This window comes from Barbus barbus (genome assembly GCF_936440315.1).
Source record: "Barbus barbus genome assembly, chromosome: 17".
Classification (NCBI taxonomy): domain Eukaryota; kingdom Metazoa; phylum Chordata; class Actinopteri; order Cypriniformes; family Cyprinidae; genus Barbus; species Barbus barbus.
The window spans coordinates 15,302,750-15,314,153 of NC_136745.1; the positions used below are offsets into that span (position 1 = coordinate 15,302,750).

The 11,404-nt window shown below is 38.8% G+C and overlaps 1 protein-coding gene across 1 annotated transcript; it reads left to right on the forward strand.

Annotated features, from left to right (window-relative positions):
• Positions 1–3,714: 3,714 nt before the first annotated feature.
• On the forward strand, positions 3,715–9,473 carry LOC306883092 (uncharacterized protein). The gene is made up of 10 exons (XM_079438184.1): positions 3,715–4,054; positions 4,886–6,154; positions 6,821–7,071; positions 7,291–7,360; positions 7,465–7,628; positions 7,770–7,862; positions 8,448–8,579; positions 8,740–8,884; positions 8,986–9,070; positions 9,196–9,473. The coding sequence occupies exons 1-10, from the start codon at positions 3,926–3,928 to the stop codon at positions 9,417–9,419; spliced, it is 2,562 nt and encodes an 853-aa protein (XP_079294310.1). The 5' UTR covers positions 3,715–3,925; the 3' UTR covers positions 9,420–9,473.
• The last annotated feature ends 1,931 nt before the right edge of the window (positions 9,474–11,404 follow it).

Consider the following 11,404-nt stretch of genomic DNA (forward strand, 5'->3'; position numbering starts at 1 on the left):
ATGAAGTCAGTATCATCAGAATCAGAATCAGAATCAGAATCAGAATGAGCTTTATTGGCCAAGGAATTTGTTGTAGTGACAGAAGCTCCACAGTGCAGCAGAAAGACACCAACAGGACAGGACACAGATAATAAAAGAATAACAACAAATAACCAAATAGGCAATGTACAAAATAGCAAAAACACAATATATAATATAGACAACTATGTATGTACAGGTCAAATATGTGTAAATTAGAAATGAGAAAATAAAAATAAAATAAGTGAGTGTGGTGAATGGAAGTGTATTATAGTTGTGTGTTCCACGTTTATTGTTGAGTGTTCATGAGATGGATTGCCTGAGGGAAGAAACTGTTCCTGTGTCTAGTCGTTCTGGTGCTCAGAGCTCTGTAGCGTCGACCAGACGGTAACAGTTCAAAGAGGGAGTGTGCTGGGTGTGAGGGGTCCAGAGTGATTTTACCAGCCCTTTTGCTCACTCTGGATATGTACAGCTCTTGGAGAGTGGGGAGGGTTGTACCAATTATTCGCTCAGCAGTACGGACTACCCTCCGTAGTCTTCTGAGGTCAGATTTGGTAGCTGATCTGATCCAGACAGTTATTGAAGTGCAGAGGATGGATTCAATGATGGCAGAGTAGAACTGTTTCAGCAGCTCCTGTGGCAGGTTGAACTTCCTCAGCTGGCGAAGAAAAAACAACCTCTGCTGGGCCTTCCTGACAATGGAGTCTATGTGAATATCCCACTTCAGGTCCTGGGAGATGGTGATGCCCAGGAAACTGAATGACTCCACTGCAGTCACAGTGCTGTTCATGATGGTGAGTGGGGGGAGAGCAGGAGGGTTTCTCCTGAAGTCCACGATCATCTCCACAGTTTTGAGTGTGTTGAGCTCCAGGTTGTTAAGACTGCACCATACAGCCAGCTCCTTAACCTCCTGTCTGTAAGCAGACTCGTCACCGTCCTAAATGAGGCCGATCAGTGTGGTGTCGTCTGCAAACTTCAGGAGCTTGACAGAGGGGTCTTTAGAGGTGCAGTCGTTGATGTAGAGGGAGAAGAGCAGTGGGGAGAGAACGCAGCCCTGAGGAGCTCCAGTGCTGATGGTTCGAGTGCTGGATGTGAATTTACCAAGCTTTACTAGCTGCTGTCTGTCAGGAAGCTGTTGATCCACTGGCAGACGGAGGTGGGGATGGAGAGCTGGGTTAGTTTATTCTGAAGGTTTTCCGTGATGATGGTGTTAAAAGCGGAGCTGAAGTCCACAAACAGGATCCTCACATAAGTCCCTGGTCTGTCCAGATGCTGCAGGATGGAGTGCAGTCCCATGTTGACTGCATCATCTACAGACCTGTTTGCTCTGTAGGCAAACTGCAGGGGGTCCAGTAAGGGACCAGTGATGTCCTTCAGATAAGCCAAAACCAGTCTTTCAAATGATTTCTTTGCTACAGACGTTAGAGCCACAGGTCTGTAGTCATTGAGTCCAATAATTTTGTCTGGGCCTGGTGCTTTCCTTCTTTTGTTCTTCCTGAAGACCTGGCACACATCTTCTTCGCTGATTTGAAATGTAGGTGTGGGGGAGAGGAGGGTTGCTGGAGGTGTGAATGGTTGTGTGGAGAGGTGTTCAGGGCGGGTGTGGGGTGATCTTTCAAAACGACAATAAAACTCGTTCAAGTCGTCTGCCAGGTGTTGATTCTCCAGAGTGCTGGGGGATGGTGTCTTGTAACTGGTGATATCCTTCATACCTTTCCACACTGAAGCAGGATCACTGGAAGATAATTTTTTCCTTAGCTTGTCAGAATAATTCCTCTTTGCCACTCTGATCTCCTTTTCCAGTGTGTATTTGGCCTGTTTGTACAAGACTTTATCCCATTCCTGTAAGCATCTTCTTTGGCCTGACGGAGCTGTCTGAGTTTTGCAGTGAACCATGGTTTGTCATTGTTTTAGATTAGATGAGTCCTGTTAGGAATGCACATATCCTCACATAAATTGATATAAGATGTTACAATCTCTGTGAGCTCGTCCAGATCGATGGCAGCGTCTTCAAAAACAGACCAATCAGTGAGAGATTGCAGAGGAAACATCGAAGTTGCATCTGAATGGCATTTGATGCTTTTACACACTGTTTAATGCACACTGTTAGAGGAACATGTGATGCTTTAACCTGCAGTTACAAATGCATAAATAATGTTTTGATATTTTAAACAAAACGTTGACAACTGGTGTTTGAAATTAATAAAAAAATTAAAAGACACTTTAAATGTGAAATTAAAACCGCCAGCAGGTGGCAGCGAGTCACTGTTAATAAGTGAGTCATTGGATTGAACCGAATCATTTAAACACTGTCATGTTGATCAGAGACGCAAAACAGTGCTGTTGCTCTGTTTGGATTTATTTTTGTTGGCGAAATTGAGCAAAAACAGGCACTATGCTGTCTAAAACATAAGTCTCTTAAATAACTTCTTACTTATTGAACTGTTGTGAAAATCATTTGTAATCATGCTGATTTTTGGAGAGAAAAAACGTCACTCTTCTGTGATATTGATTAACTATATGAAATTATGTAAATATATACATTTTCTGCCTCCATATCTTGAATTCTGTGATCATTCTAAATGCATTTTACTAGACTGAATCATGGAGTGAAAGAACGAAGTTTAAATGCACACATGAATAATAAGATGCTGTAATAAGATTAGTCCAACGAATCGTTCGGTTTGTAATGCGTACCAAACCGAAAGCTTCGTACCGAACGGTTCCATACTAATACGTGTATCATTACACCCCTATTTCTGAAGGATCATGTGACACTGAAGACTGGAGTAACTAAAAATAAGCTGAAAATTCAGAATTGAAAGGAATAAATTGCATTTTATATAATATATTAAAATAGAAAAAGTTATTCTAAATTGTAATATTTAACAGTATTGTAATAATATTGATATTATTTTGTATATTTTAATAGTAGGCTATATATACATGGCCAAAATGATTAGAACACTAGTATTTTCACCAGTTAAAAATGGTTTTAAAAATGGTTTTAAGTCAGTTATTTCTATCTTTTGCTGTAGTGTGTCAGTAGGAAATATCATTTCGCTATTAATTGTAATAATCCAGTGAGATTTTGTTTTCACAAGGAGTCTGATAGTGATCTGATCATCATCCAGTCTGTCTGGAATGACATGAAGAAACACAACAAACTGAGACAGACTGTTTTTACTGTATTTTTTAATCAAAGAAATGCATTGGTGAAATTTCTTTTAAAAACATTTAAAAATCCTACCAACCCCAAACCTTTGAATGGTACTTTACCACTATGTTAATATATATATATATATATATATATATATATATATATATATATGACTTTCGACAATAGTCGAAAACGTGACTTTCGACAATAGTCAATGTTATGAAAACAAACAATGAAGCACAAAAAAAGTGGAGATGCCGGGGATTGAACCCGGGGCCTCATACATGCAAAGCATGCGCTCTACCACTGAGCTACATCCCCAAGCGCTTACAATTAGAGACAAACGCAATATGTCGGTTAGGTCTATACAATATGGCACAGCATAATAAAGTTGAAAGCTCATAAACAAATGTAATGTTGCCTGACGGCTATCTATGGCTGCGCACAGCATAACTAAAAGCATTTCGAGGCACAAACGAATCGCTGTGGACAGTAAACACACCAACTCAACACACTTCCGCATAACCCAACATTTCACTCGCGGAAGTTCCTCCTTCGTAAACCAAAACATTTCTAGCTATGTGACACTGATATTGACATTTAGGTACGTGATTATTTGTTTTCGTGGAGACTTGTTTGAAAGCAATAGCTAACAACAATAACTTCACGATTAATGTTATTTTTTGTAGTTCAAGACTGTGCTCTGTCAGCACAAACATGACTAATGGGACAGAGTGAGGTAGGATTATGGAGGATATTATTTGTGTCAGCTCTGGCAGCGACGACGACTCGGATTTAGAGGTCATAAGCAGTTATAATGAAGAGAAAGAAGAAGCAGTTCCGTTCATTCGAGCACAATGGCTACCAGTCACACCTGTAAGTTTATCATACTATTTTCAAGAAGTTTTTTCTGTGTCAGACTCACAATGGTTTGCTTATTTTTTTAGCGGCTTGCACATTTATCAGTTCCTACGCAGAACACGAGAACCTCGTGGTTTACATGCAAAAAGCATATTTGTTTAGAGTGTACGTAACGTTCTCAACCGCACGTGGTTTTTGCTTTTTATACATGGCGCGCGAACCGTAGCTGCAGCCTGCACGCGCACAGCTGACTTTACCTCGATATTTTTTAAAAGAGATTAGATATTTATATCGCTTTACAGAGCACAACAACCTTCAAGAACAAAACTAATATATATATATATATATATATATATATATATATATATATATATATATATATATATATATATAAATACTTGGACACAAGTAAATAATATTTGATTGCATGCTAGGCCTATATATTTTCTTTTAGATTTCATTTTCAATTATTTTGATATTAAAGCTATGTTAATCAATAAATAGACTGATGCCCGTTTAAAAGGTTACATTTTTACATATTACCATAAAGCCTATTAGCTTTCCGTTGTGTTAGAAATAAATACGAACCAGGTACTGGTGAATATTTTGGCAATATTGACAGCAGTCGGCCATTGTTGCAAAACAAGTACTCCTTCAAGGAGGCTTTGTAACCATTGTTATTATATTTAACTTTGATCTATTGTCTATTTGGTATCCATTACATATTGGCCATCAGTCACCTGCTCTATAGTTATCAATACTGGCATAAGCCATAGAAATATCCATATCGATCTGTCACTATTTCTTTTGGTTTCACCTACTTTATTCATTATTTGTTTGTCTCAGGTCCTCATCGATATCACAGGCCACAACTTCACCCCTCCAAGGCGAAGATGCTCAAGGAAAGATACATGCTCCTCCCTGGAAGTTATAGATCTGAGTGAAGATGAACCTCCTGGTGATACTGATGTGCAGAAGCCATCGCCGACTTTGCCGTCCGTAGAAAACAGAGACATGAAAGTGAATGCAACACCAACATCTTTTGGAAAAGCTCAAGAATCACAATCTCAAACCAGCGTTGGCAAAGATGTGGCTAATTCAGGGTGTTTTGTAGGAAGCAGTGTGCAGTCTGTTGCCTCTAAGTCACTCAGTCAGGAGAACACACTCAAAGGCATGCTCCATAGAACAGAAGATTATTTGCATCAGGACACAAATTGTAATTCAAGCTTGCCGTCTGAGCAGCTGAGCTGGGATAAGTCTTTGGAACATTGCAGGTCCAATGATAAAAATCCGTTCAAATATGAATCTGAATTATTAAAGGACTCTATTGCAGATGTATCGCAGAACACTAAAGACACACAGTTTAGTACGCCAGCTGTCTACAGCATAAAAGCAGACCAAGGAGACAATCTTGACTCATTACAGAAATGGGAAGACAGTGTTCCCTCTCCTTACAATCTTCACAGTCCATATTACTGTCCGAGTGAGATAGATGCTTATATATTCTCTGATTCATCCAATAAGTCTGAAGATAATAATCATCTGTTTGCATACAACAGTCAACAGTCGTTTCAAACCTCTGAGCTACCCTCTGATACTCGTACTGCATCAGTATCCAATGCACTTTCATTAAAAGATGATGGTGAAACGATGAATATCAGCAAAAATGAGGACCTACGTACTCAGGATCATCCTGAGCCTTCGTCCCCCTCCATACCTACCTCATCTAGGGCATCGCCCCCTAGGAGCCCTGAACTTTTTTCTAGACATAGTAAACCCAATAGTCCCACATCCACAGAGATTCTTGCCAGTGACACAGCAGCACATTCCCCTGATCTGTCTACACTGAGCTCACCAAGTAGCCTCCTCATTTCTCAGCCCTCCTCGCCAAACTTTCCAGAGAGAACAGAGCAAAAGAGAAATTATTTAGATGCAGGATCTCTAGAAAGCCCTCCCATCAGGCTTTGGGAGACAAGCAGTGATGACGACAATGAAAATGTGCTGGATAATCTGGAGTCAGATATTTCTGAAAACAACACAGAAAATAGACAACATATTTGTCTGACTCAGTACAAAAAATTAAATCGGTGCATGAGTGGAACGGTTCCACACATGGTAAGATGCTTTGATATGCACATTGACTTTTAAATAGATTGATTTAAAGGGATTACCCCATAATGCTCTCATCATTGACTCATGCAGTTCCAGATGTATTTTGACGTTTTGTTCTTCAGATGAACAGAAACAAGTTTTTTAGAAAAAGAATCCATGTGAAACTCACGCGAAAGCACAGAGGATTGTCACTTCTTGTGTTTCACAACATACATACATCGGTTCTTACACAAACCTATTGTTTCACTTTAGAAGGCATTGATTCGTCAATTGGGGTAGAATAGATTATCATTGTGTTCACTTTGTATGGTTTTTGCAGTGTTAACTTTGGGGGTCCCATATGGACTCACAAATATTTTATTATTTTTCTAAAAATCTTCATGTTCATCTGAAGGGAAAGAGTCATATACATCTGGAACGGCATGAGGGTGAGTATATGAATTACATTTTTGGGTGGCGTATCTATTTAATAGACAGAATTTTGATAATGTGGTTGTCTCATAATTTTAACATGAATGATAGTCTTTTGTGTTTACTTTAGCCCTTAGGACCAAAATTGCAGCAAGACACACCCTTGAGTCTCACCCTGAACATGTCATAACATCTGTGAACATCCTACAATATCCATAGTGAAATAGATTTCAGTCAGTAATTTTCTGTCTTTAACAGGATGACAATGAGGAAGATGAACACTATGGTCCCGCTGAGCCTCTATGCCGTCAGAGCCTTAGCTTGGTCTACAGCACCATTGAGGAGAATTACCCAGAAGGCACTCTTCAGCTGCTCTTTGACTTCATTCAGCCTCGGTATTACCCACCGGTGGATATTACGACACATCTGCTCAGGGGGATTCTCTTAAACCCACAAAGCCCTGATGTTTTTGTCGTAGAGGCCTATAACCTATTGATGAAGACTCAGAGGTGAGTGTAATCACAGCTGTAGATACTTGGTTCAAAAGAGTTATGGGAGTATGAACAATTTAAGTTTTCATGAAAAAGTCAAGTGTAAATCAGAAATGTAGCCTGGAAAGTTGTGCATGTGCTCCGAAACATGAAATATCCACCCACTTCACAAAAAAAATCAATGTGTAGAACTTACTATTCATGATACATTTTTATTCATTTGTTTTGTATGTTAAGATACCACCCTGTGGATGCTTCAACAGTGCCATGGGATTGGGAACTGATGAAGTCAGTTATGAAGGAACAGGTAGATACATTTGGAACTTTAAGTAATTTAAGTAATATTAAAAATATGATGAAGTAATGCTTTTATTTTTTCAACATTCCACGCGTCATTATTCCTGTCTTAAGGATGACACTAAGAGGTTGCAGACGGAGGTCCAGTACCTGCTCCTGCAATACGTGTTGCAGGTTTTAGAAGATGATTTTCATTTTAAACTCAGGAGTCAGTGTCTTCATCACTCTGTTGCAAAGAAGATGCTTTCATGTGGCAATGAAACAATTGGGCAAGTCAAGTGAGTTACAATCAGTATTGCTGGAGCTTTTTTTATTTAAGCCCAAAATTTTGCAATTGTTTTTTAATTTGGCACAATATTATTTATATAATAATTATTTCATTTAATAGATGTAATTATTATTGTGATTCTTGTTCTTAGGGATATAATAAGTTGGTTGATGAATGCTGCAAAGGAGTCAGTGAACCACTCAAAAGATGTGGAATATCCAAAGAAAGAGGACAACTATCTTAAGTAAATTAAGGGAAATTATTATTATTATTATTATTATTATTTTTATCATTATACACTACCGTTCAAAAGTTTGGAATGAGTAAGATTTTCTTTAAATAAATTAATACTGTTATTTAGCAGGAATGCATTAACATTTTCAATGTTAAAAAATATTTCTATTGCATATAAATGTTGTTCTTTATAAGAATCCTGAAAAAGACGATCATATTAGCCAATAAATATTAAGCTGCAAAAATACTTTCATGATTGATGATATTTAAGAACTGTTTCTTGAGAAGCAAATCAACATATTCGAATAATTTGTGAAGTATCATGTGTAACTGAAGCCTTGTGTAATAGCTGCTGAAAATTCATTGTTGCCATCACAGGAATACATTTAACATTTTAACATGAACAATTTTACACTCTTCCTGTTTTACTGTATTTTTGATCAAATGAACGCAGCCTTGATGAGCATGAAAAAATCTTACAGACCCCAAACACTGAACGGTAGAATAACATAACATTTCTAACGTTAAAAAAAAAACAGTTTGGATTGTTCTTTCTTTCTTTCTTTGCTAAATAGAGACATTTACTTTGTTGCAGGATTGTATTATCTCTTCAGAGGATGTTAACATTGGCCCTGGAGGTGGACAAGAACCCCACTTACAATTCAGAAAGAATTTCAGTGCAACTCTTCAATTGTCTTAACACTATGCATTCTTGCAGGCAGATAAGGTAAAAAAGAAAAAAGAGAGAACCAGTATAATCAGTGCTTGCATTTTTTTTTTTTTACATATTGAATGTTCTCTAAATGAAGAGGATTTGCTGCTGTTTGTATTGTAACTGCATTTATTCACATTTCTAATTATGCTTTTTTTTTTCTCGTGTGTGCTAGACTTTTATTGTTGAGGACTCTGGATAGCAAGCTGCTGAAATGCGAGCTGTTGAAACTGTTGCTGGGTGGGACTTGTTCTCAGCCCATGTCTCTAAACTTGCTGCTACACAATCTCAAGAGCTCCACACTGGCCCCAGACCCCTCTGTAAAATATCATTGCACTTTTTAAAATATCATTGCACTCATTTTGCGTTCTTATTCTACATAACAGCTGAACTCATATGCTTTTCCTGCATGGTGTGCCAGGATGGAGCAGAGAAGTGGAGAAAATGGGATGAACTACTTCAGCTTCTGTGGATGCTGATGCTCAGTTATGAGGAAGTTGTGACCGGTAGGAAACTATTGCTAACACAGCTTTTTCAGACTTAACATAAGACATAACAAAGAAGACAAGTAATCAAATAAGGTTAACATAGTAGTTTTTAATTGACCTAACTTACAACCTTTGTTCCCCAGGTCATCTACACCGCTCCATCACAAAGCGTTTCGATAAAAGAGATGCTCCGATCTGGACACACGAAGATCAGGTGAAATGCTCAGCAGTGCAAGAGGCAACAGGCACCTTCCTGTCACGTGCAGTGGACGACATCGGCCATGCTCTTCCCGTGGAAATGCAGGATTTACTATCCCAACTACAAGAACACATAACCGACATGCCCAGTGTTACTTCAAGTCATTAAACCTTTTATAATAGCTTTGTTTTGACAGTTTTTTTAAATAAATTTTTTTATACAATGTGTGTTTGTTTACTATGCAAACAAATCTAGAGTAGTTATTAGTATTAATAGTAGTAATATTATGCTCTCCTCATGGAAATCCAGGATTTCATCAACAGGAGCACATAACTGTTACATAACATCCAGTGTTACTTTAAGCCATTAAACATTTAGTATGTACAGTATCTCACAGAAGTGAGTACACCCCTCACATTTTTGTAAATATTTTATTATATCTTTTCATGTGACAACACTGAAGAAATGACACTTTGCTACAATGTAAAGTAGTGAGTGTACAGCTTGTATAACAGTGTAAATTTGCTGTCCCCTCAAAATAACTCAACACACAGCCATTAATGTCTAAACTGCTGGCCACAAAAGTGAGTACACCCCTAAATGAAAATGTCCAAAGTGGGCCCAAAGTGTCAATATTTTGTGTGGCCACCATTATTTTCCAGCACTGTCTTAACCCTCTTGGGCATGGAGTTCACCAGAGCTTCACAGGTTGCCACTGGAGTCCTCTTCCTCTCCTTCATGATGACATCATGGAGCTGGTGGATGTTAGAGATCTTGTGCTCCTCCACCTTCTGTTTGAGGATGCCCCACAGATGCTCAATTGGGTTTAGGTCTGGAGACATGCTTGGCCAGTCCATCACCTTTACCCTCAGCTTCTTTAGCAAGGCAGTGGTCGTCTTGGAGGTGTGTTTGGGGTCGTTATCATGTTGGAATACTGCCCTGTGGCCCAGTCTCTGCTTCAGTATGTCACAGTACATGTTGGCATTCATGGTTCCCTCAATGAACTGTAGCTGTAACTGTAGCTCCCCAGAGCCAGCAGCACTCATGCAGCCCCAGACCATGACACTCCCACCACCATGCTTGACTGTAGGCAAGACACACTTGTTTTTGTACTCCTCATACGCTTGAAACCATCTGAACCAAATAAGTTTATCTTGGTCTCATCAGACCACAGGACATGGTTTAAGTAATCCCTGTCCTTAGTCTGCTTGTCTTTCTTGTGCATAATCTTTAGAAGAGGCTTCCTTCAGGGACGACAACCATGCAGACCAATTTGATGCAGTGTGCGGTGTATGGTCTGAACGCTGACACCCCCATCCCTTCAACCTCTGCAGCAATGCTGGCAGCACTCATACGTCTATTTCCCAAATACAACCTCTGGATATGACGCTGAGCACGTGCACTCAACTTCTTTGGTCGACCATGGCGAGTTCTGAGTGGAACCTGTCCTGTTAAACCGCTGTATGGTCTTGGCCACCGTGCTGCAGCTCAGTTTCAGGGTCTTGGCAATTTTCTTATAGCCTACGTCATCTTTATGTAGAGCAACAATTCTTTTTTTCAGATCCTCAGAGAGTTCTTTGCCATGAGGAGCCATGTTGAACTTCCAGTGACCAGTATGAGAGAGTGAGAGCGATAACACCAAATTTAACAACCTGTTCCCCATTCACACCTGAGACCTTACAACACTAATGAGTCACATGACACCGGGGAGAGAAAATGGCTAATTGGGCCCAATTTGGACATTTTTACTTAGGGGTTTACTCACTTTTTGTGGCCAGCGGGTTTAGACATTAATGTCTGTGTGTTGAGTTATTTTGAGGGGACAGCAAATTTACACTGTTATACAAGCTGTACACTCACTACTTTACATTGTAGCAAAGTGTCATTTCTTCAGTGTTGTCACATGAAAAGATATAATAAAATATTTACAAAAATGTGAGATACTGTATGTATATATATATATATATATATATATATATATATATATATATATATATATATATGTAAAATAATCGTCTTACAGTAAGATAATAGTCTTATAGTCTGACAAAAATAGAATCCCAGACACTGCTATCCTTCACTGGGAATTGCTTTTAAACATTGCATTAAAACATGAGACGCAATCTATATCAGTGTGTGGGATTTTTGTTAGA